Genomic DNA, 19774 nt, shown 5'->3' with positions numbered 1-19774 from the left:
GTCCCCTTCTTGTGGATCGCTTTCATAATCCATATGAATCGGAATTTCTGCTCGGATTGGCAAAGTCAAAAGAACATAATTTGGCCAAGACGTTCAACTTAAGCTAAGCTTCAGGTATATCGATGATCTGATAGCGTTCAATAGCAATCAAATAGCCAATTCCCTTCCACTGATTTACCCACCTGAACTAGAAATTTAGGAGACCAGTGAGACCGCCTCATCTGTTTCATATTTAGATCGATACATAGAGATTCAGAGTTTAAAAAAACAAGCGCAGCAAGACTGTATGTCAAGAGGGATGACGTTCCCTTTATGTCGAGCAATGTTCCTGCAGCTCCAGCTCTTGGTGTATACAACTTCTGAGATACAATCGAGCATGCTCTTTCTTCTCAGATTTCAAAGAGCGTCATACGACTCTTGCTCAGAAGTTTTTTCACGCCCCAACAAGCGAACCTACATCACCTCTCGTCAAATCCCCCAGGAGAATGAACATCACATTCAAGCCTCAGTAAAGCTTTCAAAAGGTTTCATGGTGGACATATGGAATACACTTCCAATTTTGACTTATCCGTGACAAGAATGATGTCCAATGCAATTCCCTATTTTGCCTTGTACTATATGTTCCCGTGTTTTTAAGGTGAACAATTGACTTGGCTTTGCATGTGTTTGCAAAAGATGCCACCGGTGGGGCAGGATACGTTCATCTTTTCGCGAACATCTGGTAACATCACTATTTGATATGGATTCATAAACACATGCTCATGATATGGTCGAAATTGTACAGTCGCTTTTGGGGAGATGAATGTATATGGAAAAGCGTTTTGCTGCTTTTTTAAATTCATATTGATTCAAACCTCGGATTACAAGTTTATTTCCTAGCATGCATTAATTTGCGAAATACTGTCCCTTTGTGTGGTGAATCATTGAAGATAAAACAAAATTTGTCCCTAATGTCTGTCTTTATTTGTGTTGTGGGTGAGTTGGGTTTTCACCGCTCTAGGTATTATTCAAACCATATCACGGCGCAGCACACACGAATGGGAATCACATAGTGGGAGATCGAGCCAGGACATTGGCGTGAAGAGCGAACGCTTAATCAACTTAAACACCCACACCCCCTCATTTTGTAAATGTATGAACATAAAATTTGACGCAATGTAAAAACATTTCTCGCTTAAAAAAACACATAAATTAAATATACATATGAAATCGTGTATTTTTATGGAAACTCATTGCAGATTACGTTATATTTGTTCGACCAAGTATTAATTATTTAATTGACATAATACAGTACAATACAATGGATTTCCATTGTAACTATGGCCTTTTTCAAAGTAAATTTAGTGCTGTATGTCTTTATCGTGAACACCTGCTGTGTTTAAGGCTAGACTGGGACAAATTTAAGCAAGACACATCCCCACTAATTAGAAACAAACATTCTTACAAACACACACACAAACCTAAATAACTTGGAATCGTGATTCACACATACCTGGATTTGAATATAAGAAAGTAAAGGAGTTATGTGAAATGACATCATCAATTGTCGAATTTTCGAAATTACCCTAATTGGGTAGGGTGTACTAATTTGGGAAAACCCTAATCTGTAAATTTTTGCAATTAAATTGCATCACCTCAATTGAAGTATTTCAACGTAACGTTTCACAAGCTCTTCCTATAACCAACATCATTTCGCAATTCTCCAAAGGTGTGGGAAATCTGGCCCAATGAATGTCGCAACGATCTAAACAGTCCAGCCCAGGTTTCAATAAGGCTCGAACAAGTTAGTTCTCTAATCCAAACATCATGATTAGATTGAAAGCTACCTTCATCAAGACACGATTTCAATCAAAGCTTTATCAGGTCTTCCGCGAATCCACAGTCATCTCCTGAACTTTTTTGAAGTGGTTTCTGGCCCACGTGGACTGTCCCGCCAAAAGCAAATTTCTCAGGGCGTAGCAGACGTCATTTTGAGTGTCGTCTGCTCGAGCATCGAAACTCCGCACTGTCACGTCTGCACTTGTTTGAGATACTCTCCAACGTGTGCCGTTATTTAAAGCTTTGCACAGCCTGAGAGCGGGATTACCTGGGCAAAAGAAACTGTTACAGGCCTCTGTGCGGTCGATGCTAGAGGTTGGCCGGCGTTTAACAGCAGCCAAGAAAGGGAGTGTTGATTCATTAGGAGCTGAGGTCTCTTCTAGTATAGAAGGATTTTGACAAGCAAGTGAAAGTTACAAACCTTCTTGAGAAGAAGGAGGGTTTACAGCTGGGAGAGCTGCTAAGTCTTTGTGAATTATGATACGGATGCTGGAGTTGCGTGAAAACGGGTTTTGAGCAGATATACCTTGGACTTAGACTGCTGACCATTTGAGACTGTTTCGGGATTGTATGAACCTTTGGAGGTTTTGAACTCTGTGTGAAGTTCATAATAATATTTCATAATACCAAAACACTTCAAGGCAGAGGTGTACGTAGCTGAAACATGATAAAACATTTTCGGAAGAACTCTTCTAGAAGCAACACAATGGAGACTAAATATTGGTGTCTTTTGATTTTACTGTTGACAGTCATAGAGGTAAGAATCTCATTTTATTATGTTCATATCGCCCACCTATTTTGTGATATTCTAATTCTGAATTCTGAACATGGGTATGTTCACAGATATGTGTCGATTTGAATTTATATGTAAAATGATAGCATAATTGCCTTAATATGCTACGTTGGTCTTGGTATTCCATTGTCCTAAATATGTATGGCCACTTTATATTAAGAAAAGGTAAGGGAATATTTGTCTTGACTCACTTGGAAAAAAAGATGCCCTGTACCCATGTATTCGAAGAGCAGGATCGTCAAGATAAACCGACTGAATTTTAACAGCTTGATGTTACAAGAGCACTATATAACAGACTTGATTTTGAACCATTCAGCGTTGTTGTGGGTTACTCAACTTTCACACAGGTCTGTTAGACATGACCAGGGAGCCCTAGCATATGCTGTCCATCCTTGTTATTGTATCAGTCCCTAAACACTTCCTCCTAGGTGTGTTGTAGGAGATGCAAGGTCTAAACGATGGGTCAGCGAGAACCTGGTGCAAAATGTTTTACGTCTTTTTAAATGGCACTGTTAAAACATAACAGCATGGTATGATGTTCATGGACATAATACATACACTCTACTCTGGGTGAAGATACGATGTTGTTTTTTAAATTGAACTTTCTTGATCTTGGGCGTTGACGATGTGCCTTTGCCATAGATGCATTTTGAATGAGGAATGTGGGATTTCTTAAAGTTTACATAAACTGTGGGCATCGGTGAATATTGTGAAACAGAAAGGAAAACTAAATATATGAGATAATTGTCATCACTATTTGAAAAGTTTATCCCAAAAGCTTTTATTGTTATCTAAACCCATGACGAGTATATTACGTGCCCATCACTGATATTCCGCAAATACTCGTATATACAAGATTTGCAACTATGGACGTGTACAAGGTAATGGTGTAAATGACAAGAAGGCTGTCATTTCTTATTAGCTTCTAAGTGTTTACCTAATAATTTATAACTTTGTAAACTGCCGGACAAACGAAACTATTCACTTGAAAGTACCTGTTTCACTTCGCTCATTGCTATGTAATGTGAAAGTGCGACCCTCATTTTCGCCATGGCCACGCATATTGTCAGATACTCATTGATAATATGGTGGCTCATTGATATTCAATTGTAGCCATCATCAAACGTGGGTGTATACTTTCTTTTACCCGACCGTTTAAATTTCATTTTTATTATATCTCATTTGGTAAAAAAAACCCTCTCAAAGCAATTGCCTAACCAAATACTCGTCATCGCCTGATGTAGATAGAATCTATTCAGAAGTTGTGATTTTCCGTCTACCGGAGGCATTATGACAACTCGGAATTTCTCACATCATTAAATACATGTCGTCATTTAGTAAGAACAAAACATGTCACAAGCCACAAGCACGTCAATAAATATAGCAGAATATATCCTAATTCTAATAATTTCATTCATCTTCGATACCTTGACGCATATACTAATGCTTTATCATGTCCACGCCACACATCCGCCTCCCCATATGTCAGATTATACAGCACGACTTGGCAAAGACGTGTTGTAAACATGCTTCATATTCTTAACTATGGACAGATAATGCAAAAGAAATTGCTTTGTCCTAATTTAACTTGCGGTTAGACAAGTGGCGTGAGCATTACATATGTGTAAGCGATGTAGTTTCTAATAAAGGCACAGCCACAATCAAATTCTATTTAAGGGTCGCTATCCTCTCCCCGTGCTATGACCCTCTTCTAATGGCAAATCATCCACACGCATCCGTGAAAACTTAAATTGATTTAAATACAGATACGAACAATTCTAATATTATTCCACGTGTAACATAACCTTGCTGCAAATACGATCTTTTTTGTCATTGGATCGATGAAAATGCCTCAATATAATCTACATCTGGCATCTGTTGAGTTTGCACACCTGGGCCCACTTGCACAAAACGATCTTAGCGCTAAGACTATTGTAAGCCTATGTTAAAGTATGGGAGTTAAGATCATCTTAGCACTAAGATCGCTTTGTGCAAGTGGGCCCTGGACCAGAAAGGCTGCCATCCTCACTATTTGACAGTGATTCACAACATACAATTCATTACAATAAACCTACAATCGACTCTGCTTCTAGCAGAGATTTGTTATGAATATGTAAAGGGTTTTGTCGCTTTTATTTAAAAATAATTTTAAATAATTTGTTTTGGAAATCGTTTCATTTCAATCATTTTTGTATAATTCAATATGAAAGTAAACAAGTTATTTCCATTGTCAATATCCTTTCTTGAGATATTTATATTCTTCCTCATGTGTTTATGGTGCAATATGAAAAGCACACTGTCTGGCGGTTTGCATATTGACAAATCAAAATAGAAATTGAAATATAACATACTTCCCACAACCATAATGCAAATTACACCTTATCTTCATATAACGCGTGTATAATTTGGATTTTAATCAATCAAGTTCTATCTCACATGGTCACTGTCAAAGACAATGCCATTTCACGTGTCCACTTATAATTTGTATTATCTGATGACTATCAACAAACGTTATTTATCTTTTTGGAATCGTGTTTGTTCATCAAACAATACACACAGGGCATATGCAAACCCTTCTCATAATCACGAGACGTTGGCAGCATGTTTGATGCCAAATAGAAGGGTAACCACCATTATTTATTCTAAGTGAGGACTTTGGTTCTCGGTAAGCGATGCACTTACGTAATCGATGAAGCACACACATATGCGATTTCACTTAGGAATTTGGATAACAGGTACAGTTCTGATCCCTTGGGAATTAGAGCTATGAAATGTTAAGACAAAATTTTTGATTTAGTTTAAAATAGGCTTATGCGTTTGGCAGCACCGGTTCACATGCATGAGAACTATTCCATCGTGCTGTGTATGTTGACGTTGATGGGGTCTAAGAACCGGTGATATAACATCTGACAGGAGTTGGGACATTGTCTACATTGGACGAAGAGTACATACGACCAAAAGAATGTCTTCACACGAAAGTATATTTATTTTGTCACATGGCTGTGGTTAGACGTTTCAAATGCTTACATTGGTATTTAGCTAGTCATATTTGCTTACAAAGAAATTGAAAATCAGAAGGTGTATGTAAATATAAACAACAAAACCATTTCCACATGTCTTATTGCATTCTGATAAATGCTATACACTTGAATGCAGGTCTGCAGTTTTGGTATGTTTTCATAAACAGAATAAGAGAGTTGATTGTATGAAGAGAGTTGATTGTATGTGTTAATGATTCGGTTTTAACCATTACGGGAATGCACATTTAATCCCTCTTAATTCCGATGTCATGAAACCAAACGGTCATTATCACCACTGTAATTAACTGAAATGGCGTTTAGCGTGGATAACAAACAAGTCCTTGGTTCCTTACTGAAAATGAAAAATGACTCATTGTGATTTCAGGGTTTCTGAAACGCCGTGTTTTCGCTCTCACCCTGAAAGGGAATTACCCAGTATTATCCCCCGACCATTAAGCAAATGAATGTTGCGTCAGTTCTGCTTCTTTTCGCAGTGAACGTCCTAAATGGAAGTCTTTTGCTGTTTTGTTTATGTTTACATGAGTCATATTTCTGTACTGGGCCTGTTATCGTCTATGTGATCTTTAAGCTGGCAAGGACTCGGTCAACAGCTGGCATGAATGCTCACGCCTTAATTTCAAGATGGCTGCAAAAGTTTGGGCAAAGTTCCACCTGTTTATAGGGAGGGTAGATCTCCCCTAAAGGTAGTGTTGTCTCAGAATTTATATAATCTCTTTCAGTATCTCCATCGTTCTTGAATAAATTAGCATTGCCCCGTTACTGCCAATAACATGCAATATGCTTTGAAAAAACTATCATCTTTGGGTTTTGGTGGCTCGACTGATTTGACTTGTAACTTTATGTTATTGGGCGTCTAGTTGGATGTGATCCTTTGTAGCTTTTGAAGGGTGTGGACTCATGAGTCGGACATGGAAATGAAATAATTTCAGACATGCAGAGTACAAAACGTTTTGTGTGCACTCTGCCTCTGTGCCTAATTTGAAATCTCACAGTTTTGTAAAGAACACTTTAACGTCACCTGAAGACTTCTAAGCTTGAGCTGTCTTTCAAGGATTAAACAAACTCTCATGTCTCTATGGTTTGCTAGACGTGTAATGTCAGAGAAGGAGTCACGAGGACAATGTTAGTGGTGATAGTATATATCACGCGATATGGAGAAACGTCATGACAGATGCAATAGCAAGTTATTAGAAATGAGAGATGATGAATTAGGGGTGAATGGATTTTGTAATTTTCGAGAACGTAAAGTATTATTCAGTGAGCACTTATGTATAGAATAGGAACAATAAATCACATTAACTGTCAGCAATCTAAGAGGTCAATTCAGGGAGGCCTCCAGCTGACAATGATGACATTACGACACCATATGACCATTAATGCTATAACCTCCAAGTTCCAATCAGGACGATTCTGGCATATTGAAAATCCAACAAAATTCAACAAATCTGAAACCCTTTGTTTAGGGCATTGCTTCACAACCCTTATCACCTTGTCATGGGGCTCTCGCATGTCTCTCATAGTAAAATACCATTCAGTATCCTGCTGCATTTTTTGGCTCCATCGTCACACTCATCAGCATAAAGCCGCCCGTCCTTATAAGACACATGGTTCATAATACGCCTTTGTTTAGTATTGCCATGTGAACACCTTCTCGACTCTAACTGGTGTAATCTAAGTCAACAAATCACATGTTCCCTATCTTGCTTTTAAATTCAAAATGTTGAACTGCAATATACCAGCAGCTCCAGTCTTTCGGGTCTTCATTTCACTACTTTTAAGGTAAAATCGATCATGCTCTTCTACAAAGATTTCATGCGACTCTTGCTAAAAAAGTTGTTTGTTGTTTAACGCCGCACTCAGCAATATTCCAGATATATGATGGCGGTCTGTAAACAATCGAGTCTGGACCAGACAATCCAGCGATTGACATCACAGGCATTGCTCTTCGTAATTGGGATACGATGACATGTATCAATCAAGTCTGCGAGCCTGACAACTCAATCCCGTTAGTCGCATCTTACGACAAGCATAGACACCTTTCACGGCAAGCATGGGTTGCTGAAGAACTCCAACTCGGGTCTTCACAGATTCAAAAGTTGTTTGATCAGGGTTGCAACGTTCTAAGGCCTTAGTAATTTTCAAAATGGTTATGGTAGATATTTTAGGTCCGATATTTTGCCTTTAACGCCCAATGGATTCAGTTTCGTTGGTTATTCTCTGTTGAAGCGTTTAATGTTCTCGAAAGGGTTCTGTCGGTTATATTTACATAGTAGTACAGATTTTCTACTTCTAACTCACGACGCTTTGGTTGGAAAGTGGTATTACACAGACCAGTTGATAATAAATTTAGTTCCTCTCCACTCCAGGTTCAATATTTAGACCGTGTACCCCATGCGATGAAGTCCGTTATTCATGTATGTATGCATCAAAATGGTTTATTTCCTTGATTTCCTAATTTCGTTATAGGTTGTGTTGAATGTACGGATAACTGAAGCAATGAGGTTGTCCTGTTTGTATAGGTTGTGTTGAATGTACCGATAACTGAAGCAATGAGGTTGTCCTGTTTGTATAGGTTGTGTTGAATGTACGGATAACTGAAGCAATGAGGTTGTCCTGGTTGTATAGGTTGTGTTGAATGTACGGATAGCTGAGGCAATGAGGTTGTCCTGGTTGTATAGGTTGTGTTGAATGTACGGATAATTGAAGCAATGAGGTTGTCCTGGTTGTATAGGTTGTGTTGAATGTACGGATAGCTGAGGCAATGAGGTTGTCCTGGTTGTATAGGTTGTGTTGAATGTACGGATAACTGAGGCAATGAGGTTGTCCTGGTTGTATAGGTTGTGTTGAATGTACGGATAACCTCAAGCAATGAGGTTGTCCTGGTTGTATAGGTTGTGTTGAATGTACGGATAACTGAAGCAATGAGGTTGTCCTGTTTGTATAGGTTGTTTTGAATGTACGGATAGCTGAGGCAATGAGGTTGTCCTGGTTGTATAGGTTGTGTTGAATGTACGCATAGCTGAGGCAATGAGGTTGTCCTGGTTGTATAGGTTGTGTTGAATGAACGGATAGCTGAGGCAATGAGGTTGTCCTGGTTGTATAGGTTGTGTTGAATGTACGGATAACTGAAGCAATGAGGTTGTCCTCGTTGTATAGGTTTTGTTGAATGAACGGATAACCGAAGCAATGAGGTTGTCCGGGTGGTATAGGTTATGTTGAATAAACGGCTAACTGAAGCAATGAGGTTGTCCTGGTTGTATAGGTTGTGTTGAATGTACGGATAACTGAAGCAATGAGGTTGTCCTCGTTGTATAGGTTGTTTTGAATGTACGGATAGCTGAGGCAATGAGGTTGTCCTGGTTGTATAGGTTGTGTTGAATGTACGCATAGCTGAGGCAATGAGGTTGTCCTGGTTGTATAGGTTGTGTTGAATGTACGGATAGCTGAGGCAATGAGGTTGTCCTGGTTGTATAGGTTGTGTTGAATGTACGGATAACTGAAGCATTGAGGTTGTCCTCGTTGTATAGGTTTTGTTGAATGAACGGATAACCGAAGCAATGAGGTTGTCCGGGTGGTATAGGTTATGTTGAATAAACGGATAACTGAAGCAATGAGGTTGTCCTGGTTGTATAGGTTGTGTTAAATGTACGGATAACTGAAGCAATGAGGTTTTCAGGTGGTATAGGTTATGTTGAATGAACGGATAACCGAAGCATCTAGGCTGTCTCAGATGTATTAATCACTAAAGAATGTGGGGGAATAACTAAAGCATAAAGGTTGTCGACATACTGGCTTAACTACATGGATATATAGAAAAGACGACTCTAAATTAATGCAATCTGTCTTGTAAAATATATGGCGTATTGTATTTAACCTTGAATGTACTTCTCAATGTTAAAGACCAATTACGTACAAAACAAAATATAGAAGGGATAAATTCAAAAAACAAGGAGCGCAACCTTTTCGCGAAATACATTTCTTTGAATCTTAAATAGGACATCATGTTATAGTGACAATTATTGTCTCCCGCTCGATTCCTTCCTTGGTCATATTAGACGATGATGTCCTGTTCACATGTGAGATCTATACGTCTTAAACCAACTCCCGTTTGAGGGAGGGATTACACACCGTCTTTGTGGGAAGACAATAAGGGGCTCTTCATTTAAATTTACATTGAATCTGACACACTATCCCATGGCAGCACAGCCTTCGTGGCATTGATTAAACTCTTTAAAGTTATATAAATAAATACATCATTGGATTATAGCGCCTGTCCCACCCCCGTGGACGGTGTCTTCAGATTACAGTCTCCGATAACACAAGTGCCTGTTGATCAAACATTTGTGATCCCGTTTTGTCGTTTGTCGAAAATATGTCCTTAACATTGGTGAAAAATTGGTTTGTTTTGTATGGCATTTGATGACAAGATGCGTCATCTGTGCAGTGTGGACAATGTTTAACTCAAAAGGGCGTTTAGTGTCTTCAGTAAAGAGACATCCCAAATTTATAAAAATGATGTTTTTTGTAAATGTTTAAATGTTTCCACGCCAAGGTGCATTTTATCGACAGAGATTTAAATATTACATGGAATACATCACTAAATATTCCAAAGACATTTTGTGATAAATGATTGCGGAGATTGATAACAACATGTTCTAGAGAATTATGTCAAGGGTGGTATAGTTACATTTTTAGCATAGAAATGACAGATACATAGCCAAATGTCGAAGTGATTCATACGTACCCACTGTAGGGGCCTGTGTGACGAAACCCAGGTCCGGCAAACTTTCCAACACAAAAAATGTCAACTTATATCTAAAACCATTTCTCAACTATAATTTAAGCATAGTAGACATTCAATCTTCTTAAATCTGACATGTGTTTAATGTAACACATGCAGTGCCACACTGTGTCACCAATTTTATTCAAAGACACACATCTTTGTGTCAAGGTCAAAACCCATTTTGGCCAAATCGCGAGATGATGTTAAACTTTCTTTTTTAAAACCTTAAGGAGAAACATTGTGTGTCAGGACCTAAAAGCTTTAAAATCCATTTTCAAAATATTTCAGATCTTACTAATTGTATTAAAACCAACAAAAACTTTCCCCAAGTACGCTGTATATTCCTAAACAAGCAGCTAGCATCTGTTAAATATCTAACTTCTTTTGAATCATAATTCTAACCTCGACATAAATTCAGAGTTTGTTTTCATTTAACTTTGCCCAGAAAACCTTCAGCATATTGTCTCATTTGTGAAACATCGTCTCCTTGTACGTGACGCAAACGACTTTGCAACAGGAACAATAGCCTATTATGATCCTACCGACCTGCCCCCTGTAGCAGGTACACAAGAAACGTGACGTCAGCAGAAGTGGCGTTCTTATGGTCGAGCAAGTCCGCATGTCCAACTAGTTATACATGGATTACTGACCAATCCCGTCGAGGGGCTTTCATGTTGTATCCATGTACTCAGACTTCCAGATGACCCCAACATGACTTCATTCAAGCCATTCCCTTACTATCCGCAATATTTCTATATGTTTGGCACCAATTGACGCTTAACTACAGATGGGGTCTATAGAAAAGAGTAACAATCTATTTCAACGCTTTTCAACATGTACATTTACCCTCTCTATTAAGAACGGAGGTTGTAATTTGAATTGCCTGAATTTTGTGAACGTTATATTCGCTTGAAAGCAAGGTGTGTGTGTGTGTGTGTGTGTGTGTGTGTGTGTGTGTGTGTGTGTGTGTGTGTGTGTGTGTGTGTGTGTGTGTGTGTGTGTGTGTGACGTGTGTGTGTGTGTGTGACGTGTGTGTGTGTGTGACGTGGTTGTGTGAGTGTGTGCATGTAGTCTCCAATCTTGAAACAATGTGCAAACAGAACAATCAGTTTGATTTCCATTCTTCTTTGCCGAAATACGTCTGCGTCATCACACACAAAATACTTTTATTTCATTCCATCTTCTGGACCATATTGCCCTGTCCTTTTCTTCGTTAGTTTCATAATCCATGGTACACATTCCATTAACATTTTACAGTAGTGTTGCCCATTTTAGCACTAGTTGTTTGATTTACCATGTCGCAGTACACATACAGCACACAGTAAACCCTTCAGCAAATTGACAATTATATTTTCTTTAAATACATATTTATATTATGTAACTACTTCTACGTGCACACAATTCCTTTTATACACAAAGAGCATTTTCCTCCCTATAATGTATTTTTCCTCAACGGGACAAATGCTAATTCACATATTTACATATTTAAAAACCAACATGTCTCTATTCAGCTTTGTCACTGAAAGGTCTTTGAAGAACTCGGTATACGTAGTTGAGAAGCCAGCAGATAAACAAAGCTCTTTGGGCACGCCGACGGGGGCAGAACGCCGACTCCCATGCCTCAAAAGGGCGGTGTGAACAAAGGAGCAATAATCAGGAACATTACCCAGGAGATAATCTTGCGAAGTATTCTTTTGCACTCTGACATAACATACGACCTTTTCTATGTCGTAACATAGATAAAAAGATGAGTACATACATTCCTTACACATCGATGGGTGGAAACCCCATTTGAGATCTCTGTATCAAACATGTGTGTGAGATCGAATTCCAGGTCGGTGATTGGCTACCCCATGGTGACGACTAAGGTCATATTATGACGGACTTCTTTTCTGCTTGTTATTCATTGATAAGTTTCTCGTGTTTTAGTCGAATAATGTTCATACGTCTGTGTCGACACTTTAGGGGTTTACAATATTAAATAGATGTTGTATCATCTTATCTTGTTTGCATTATCATCATGACGTTGACAATCCACATGTTACTGGAGGGCCACACTAGGTATTAGTGAGCAATACATCTATCATGACCGGTGTGCCACAGCGGTCATGAAAATAGACCACATATGCATCGATTCGATGCTAACATGGGTTTTTGGATGTGTAAGAAACAGATTACAGCACTATTGCGTGTCATATACCATGTATCTGTCAACTTGTTTCAAAACGTATCGAACTCGCTTGTGTGCTGCATGGTATCAGACAGACGTGTGTGTAGTAATCTGACTTTTACACTTATGGTTACATGTAAACTATACGTATTGATTTTGTGCTGTGTATATGTTTTTATCATATGTATATGTATAATCATTATTTTCTTATTGAAACAACATTTGCGACCTTTGGTTTTCAGTTAGGCTTTATGTTTTATATTTTTCGTTTAAGTGAATCAACACATTTTGTCAGACCACTGACACTGTCTCATTGTCACTATGTGGTACCCCAACCAAACTATCTCAAGTATTTAACACGAGTGACCAAATACTGCAAACAGTCGGGTAACAAATCTGGGTCAACACCGTGTATTTGCATTGGCAGAGACTGGTCAGTCGGATCAGGTGTTCCATATATTTGAACACCCATGTACAAACGGTCCTATCCTTGATCTTGACCAATTCAACTAGCAGACTTACGAAACATTTCACACAGTAGATTGAGATCAACATCAGGGCTAGTGTACACATCTTGAAGCTTTTGTCTTTGAGAAGCAAAGAATAGAGGTCCAGCTTTGTGAATAAGCATGGTTTCTCCTCTGATTCTATACATAAACACAGAATATAGCATTTGTTCACTACTATTAAGTCTTTGAAAGGCTTTTAGAAATGATACACATAAGGAAGAGAATTTATGGATGTCAACTTCTTTATTGTGAGGAACACTGCTTTAAGTGTAACTATATTATTACGTACTCTTTTGCTAATTAGCCTAGTGCTAGCTTCATTCAGCGGGTGTCAGTGGACAGTATGCTCATAGCATTGTTTTAATCATGTTTTCTTGCTCTCTTTATAGGTGAAATGGGGTTTAATATCGCGTTGAAGATAATTGCACTCACTCAGAGACGTGCATGCATGTGTGTGTGTGTGTGTGTGTGTGTGTGTGTGTGTGTGTGTGTGTGTGTGTGTGTGTGTGTGTGTGTGTTTGTGTGTGTGTGTTTGTGTGTGTGTGTTTTTGTGTGTGTGTGGTTTTAACATGAACACCCAACTCAGAATGTATTATCTATGAGTGAGTGAGTGAGTGAGTGAGCTTTTTAACAAATATCTACCGCATATAACGGTGGGTTACACGAAGATATTCACCTATGTCAAAAACTTTATATCGTTATGTACCATAATCTCCAGCTTATGGCCACTACATTTGCTTTAGTTGTAATTGACATGTAAATAATATTCAAATTTCATGGAAAGATGCATTTTGCTTACAACTAAGCTTTAAATCAAGATTACACCATCAAAATGCCCGGGTAAAGTCATTCCTGAAATTGTTGGGGTAGACATTCAGAGGAATTTACTAAATATGACACATTGTTCAAAAGGTTTTGATCAGGTTTACAACATTCCAACCTTTTATAAAGTTTTATGGTAGACATGTGGAGCACATACACATTTCCAAATTGCCAAAATGATGTCCAATGCAATTCTCAATTTTGACTTGTACCATATTTTGGCATCAGCAATTATGTAACCTATATCTGTAACTGCTCCCGTTGGTGAAACCCGATGACCTTTGATGTCTTCGTCGTGGGTGTTGTCGTCTCACAGCCGAGCATGTAGGCGTGACTGGTCAATAGGTGGAGTTAACGCGAGGGCCCTAAGCTGGCTGACCAAACACATAGGTGAGAAATCGTCTCCTGATCAATGGCTCAGGAAAAGATAACCCTCAGAGAGTGCCATTCATCTCTGGATTACTTCAGGTAGTTCAACGCCCATGCAATGATCAGCATCTTTGGAATTCGCACTTTGAAAGATTAACACCTGTTAAAAACAAATTAGAATGTTGGTTTTGCATTTGTCTTGTCATACAAATAGTTTGTAGCTCTTTTTAGACAAAACAATGTCTGACACGTAAAGAACATAATTTAATCCATAGATATCCCTCGTTAACAGAAAAACGTCGCAATGCCAATTTGCTTAAACTTTTAGAAACTTCTTTTATAAAAATAATGTTTTTTCAAGCATTATAATGTTGAATCGTTCGAATCTCACACAGATTGAGAGTCCTAGTTACACAACTACCACCATGTTTGGGTTGTAAAGAAAGAAACAAAATGGACGTTTAATTGTTGAACATGTCCTTTTGGTCAGCCGATTACGTTGCTTCTTGCGCCTCTGTTGACAACCCATGTACATCCTTTGTTCATTTATCTAAAGGTGTCATGGATCTAATATTGAATATGTTAACAACGTAGCTATGTTTTCAAACATGGTGGTAGCCCAGTCCGATCAAAGTTTGATGGAGCCCATGAAGCAGGAATGACACACTCTATCAAGTACATCTTTCAACGTCTTAAAAATAATTACCTCATGAGGGTGACATGATGGAACAAACTAGGTAAATGGGAATAATGGAGAATTACTGCTATAGAACATGATCCAGACCGTATTTGTTGCACTGACGCATACAGTATTAACAAACGCAATCTGCCATAAAAGACGACTATGCTTGTCGTAAGAGGCGACTAAGGCGATCGGGTTGTCAGGCTCGCTGTCTTGGTTGATGCATGTCATCGTATCCCAATTGCGTGGATCGGTCCTCATGATGTCAGTCACTGGACTGTCAGGTCCAGACTCGACTATTTGCATAGCTGGAATATTACTGAGCGCGGCGTTAAACAACAAACAAAGACAAAGAACAAAGGCAATCAGAACCCATTTGCTCGTTCCACAGAGCAACTGTAGCAAGTGATGCCCATAAACCAGATGCATAGCTGAAGTCATTACAACTACTATAAAGACACCATTACAAGTTTCTCGGCACATTTTATAATTCACATTTCCTTTATACTACAGAAGAACAAAAATGAACTTTTAATTAGAAATGGACAGTGAGCTTCCATTTCCTGAAAAGACTTGACAAAGGGTGACTGCAGCCACATCTATGGCGACACGGTCAACAAATGACGGGCGTGTAACATCACTTCCTGCAGATAAATAAATGAGCCTGCTGGGAAAAGAAATGTCCTATTGTCTGTGAAATCCCAAAGACACACTAGATCTGTGGTAGGCTGTGTGATATGGCGTGGGTCCGCACGCTGATATGTGGAAAATGAGGATGCAGGAATCAACACGATGAAAGACCATTGTAGAAATGCGACTGTGATGGGTAGGTCATACATATTTGTAAGTGGTCAAGCTCTGTAAATACACACGATTTAGAATGTTGACAATTGATATAGGTTACAAGAACAACATTGTTGTACATCACTCGTCACTTGACACATATTAGTTGAATAGATCAAAATATAGTAAACAGAAGCTATAAATAAAAGGGTCATTTCTTTCTGTTCTTCCAACTTTTAAATGCCAACCAAAGATCTCAAAACCAGTGTATCGATGTCATAATCAATGCAATTCATTGATTGGGATTTGAACAAATAAATCTATACCATGGGCTTGTTAAGAATGTTCAACAAAGCCGATAGTGTAACATATTTGTAAGAAATTTTGAAAGGTGGGGAACTTTTGAGCTAAATTTTTCACTTTCACAATCCAAAATCAAATGGTCCAGTTATAGAGTTGACGGTTTCATCATGGACTATATAATCACATACTTATATTACTATAATGAAGACGTCATCACACGCACAGGTAGGGTATAATTCCCGCATGCTGCATGGTGCGTGGTTAGTGATGAAATTCTATCACTAACGGTGATATGTATAACAAGTGATATAAGTAAAATACCTTTCTGGGGGATGTGTTTTCTGTATTCAAATGAAACGCAATATTAATGTAGTTAGTGGAAAACTGGCGGGGTATGTCAGCACATTTGTGTCAAAATTATATGATACGTAGCATAACTTTGCCTTAAAACATATCTATCGAAGTATTGAGTTAAAATGAGGTTAGTACGTCCATGCTGCTGATACGGTTTTATATTCCGATCGAGTTCTAAATAAGAACTGGAGGTCAAATAATGTTATATATGTAGTTCCAGTTGAAAATACGTTTAAGTTCATAACTGTACATCAATGCAATTCTCTGTGCTGTGTATTTAATCGTTAGGTTGAATCTGTTTTTGGCTTTATATTTTCTCTATGCAATGAACTACACGTTTGGTAATCGAGATTTGAGTTTATGTCAACATAATATGTAGACGTGTATCTCGTCAGTGGAATACTGAGCAACTGTCAATGGACAGGTGTCACTTATTTCTGTCAGGGTAATCGAGTACATCACGTTTCTTGATTTACTCAAAACACTACTCAGGATTACGACATATTTGATTCTGAAGTTTGTCCTTAATTCAGCCTTAGATATTCTAACTGATTAAAATAACTGCGCTCGCAAAATTGTCTTGCCAGGAGTGTGTTCAGCTAAAGGAGTAGAATTGTGACATTTCAAATTGACATGCTACACATTCTGTGAAATGCCCCATTCACTTATAATTACATTCGCTTGTAAAAGCAGGTGCTAGTTTTCTATCTTGGACATGGACACGACTCTATCTAACCAAAGATGACAGACGTTGCAAAATATTTGAAATGGTTGTTGTCACGTTGGAAACTGACGTCGTTCAGAAATGCTGAATTTACCCCCCGAAAAAGCATGTTGATCAGGAAATTGACAACTGTTATAAACAACAGGTATTTTGTGTTGTGACAAGTTACAACCCTCTCTTTAAACGTCAATTGTCTGATCGGTGACTCTCAGCAAACAACAAACACATGAGGCCAAGCTGCACTCAAACATATCGAATTACTTCCGCCTTTACTTCTTTGGGTGAAACATGGGGTTGTAAAGAATTTGGTTTAACTTTCACCGGAATTCACAGTGTTTTGAAAACAGCACCCGACCATATTTTGGTTGTGCATGTTATACGTGTAGTATTGCAATGTCTGGGTATATTCAAGCATGAGAGTAAACTGCGCCTTCAGTATGGGGGAATTAATGTTAGATCAAAATAATTAGAGAACTTGTTATTAAAAAAATACATCCTTTATAATAATACAGAATATGTACATTACATCGCATTATGTGACCACATTTGTGTAACGAATCCATAAGAAACTCAATCTCAAGACATAAACCCATTACAATCCTATTTTCAATATAGGTGTTTCATCATCATATCTCGCTAAATCCCAGACGTGCATGCTTTTTGTCTTTAACAATGAATTATATAGTTCTGAAGTTCAATGTGTACCCAGCTGGCAATGCTGCACCTATATATTCACAATGTGAAGTTTTGGCATATATGAACTGATATAGTACATTCGATCTTGAATGTGGAAATTACTCAAGGTATGAAGGCGCAATAACCACCTCTTCCACCTTCCACTTTCGGAATCATAAGTACAATTATAGACTACAAAATGCAGTGTTAGATTTGGAAGGAAACACCATAGAAATCGACTAAGCGTGTGTAGTTGAAGTTCTATGGACCACAGACCTTGAAATACGGCGTTTTCATAGCCGACTGTAACGTCATATTTTTTGCGTCACTGTGAGCGATATGACGTCATCATAGTGACGTCCGATGTTCTGTAGGGTGCCTACTTCACGTCTGACTACGAAGATGCTGTCTATGCAGTTCCAATGCCTGGTTTATCGTTGATTTAAAAATACAACGTTTAAGCAATATACAATATAAACTTGGTTTCGTAACTCACATAGATAACCCACTGAAACAAAGACTCAATGTTAATGCGTGCTACATGCGTTTTACATATTGGGTATTGACATGGTCAGAAAAGAATTCTTAGAGCTTACGGTTTCGGCATAACTTTGGAAAAGACTGAGTCTTTTTGCGAATACCTGTTGTCATCACCGACTTTCACGGACTCATTCATATTATTTGCACAACTAGTTTTAATTTTATGCCCACTGGAATTTGTTTCGTTGGAAAATCGAAACTGGTTATTGTTTAGGATTGACCTTATATATTTCTACAACATCTGGTGTTTCATAATAGCAAATCATTTTTGTATGCCTGTAACAACTAGTTATTTTACATGGATATTTGATATTGACCCGGACACACATTTCAGCAGGAGGTAAGCTAATGTAGTTTAAAAATATATATTATTCAAGAAACAATTGTTAAAATTAGTTACCTGATCAGACAACCAAATATTTACTCCCTTTAAAATAACTTGTATTTTAATACACAAGAAATGTTTGACAAACAATAGTTGATGTTTACCGTTATACTTGCCTTCAAGCCAGACCCGAATTGATTTTAAATAGTCCATGTGACGTCGTATAATGTAATCGAGATAAATGTTGTCTATAATAGTGTGTGGAATTGAATACGATATTGAAATTATATACGTGTTCATTGGGCGAGACATTTCAAAACAATATGCAGTATAAGGTGTGAAGATCTTTAGTTGACTAAAGAGTATAGTTGATATAGTTGAACAGTAGAATACTATAAAGATGTAGGGAATCAATGTGGGCCTTGAGTGGGTGTTTTGGGCCTAGTAGAGGAGAGTGACCTAAGCCTGGGCTGGAAGAACTGAAGATTTGGTTTGAAATGGCTCAAAGACAAAACACCAATAGAACTAGCATTTTCAAAATTGACAATTTTATTAGGATATCATCAAAAACGAAATGATGTATAAAAGCATATTATAACTGTAACAAAGCAAATTATATTCAGATCAAACATTTCCGACTCCATACCAAAATTCCCACACATCAAACAAGAAAGAACCGATTCATATTACATCGACAGAAATATATCATATGCACAATGTAAAAACGGACAGTTCATGACATTTTGGTCTCTCTGTCACCACCTATTCGTTTAAACCCACGAAACTGCACAATCCAACAATATGACACTGGAATAGATTTTGTTTGTTATCATCTTTAGATATACTTTGCAACTTGTATGTATTTAAGATTGCATGTGAACTATATATATTCTGTAAACTGATTGTTTGTGTACTCCAAAAAGAAATAAAATCATAAAAAAGATTTGGTTTGAACCTAAGCTCAAACCACACAAGAGTGAATTTTAAAGTGATTGATTTCAGCCTGTCTCACCGGCGTTAAATGCAGGCGTACTCAGATACCATACCGGAATTGTAACACGAATACCCTGCTCATATGGTCTA

General features: G+C 38.0%; 1 protein-coding gene across 1 annotated transcript in view; it reads left to right on the top strand.

Moving 5' to 3' along the window:
- Positions 1-2070: 2070 nt before the first annotated feature.
- LOC124135852 (fibropellin-1-like) overlaps positions 2071-19774 on the top strand; it is a 60808-nt gene continuing 43104 nt past the window's right edge. Inside the window, exon 1 of the mRNA XM_046501474.2 lies at positions 2071-2575. Coding sequence (XP_046357430.2) covers positions 2483-2575 — 93 coding nt within the window. The 5' untranslated portion in view covers positions 2071-2482. The remainder of the gene's footprint in view (positions 2576-19774) is intronic.

The sequence above is a fragment of the Haliotis rufescens genome, unplaced genomic scaffold (genome assembly GCF_023055435.1).
Source record: "Haliotis rufescens isolate VD_foot unplaced genomic scaffold, xgHalRufe1.0.p SCAF_4, whole genome shotgun sequence".
Taxonomy (NCBI): domain Eukaryota; kingdom Metazoa; phylum Mollusca; class Gastropoda; order Lepetellida; family Haliotidae; genus Haliotis; species Haliotis rufescens.
The sequence above is the reverse complement of the archived record's forward strand: the minus strand, read 5'-3'. Positions and strand labels throughout refer to the sequence as shown.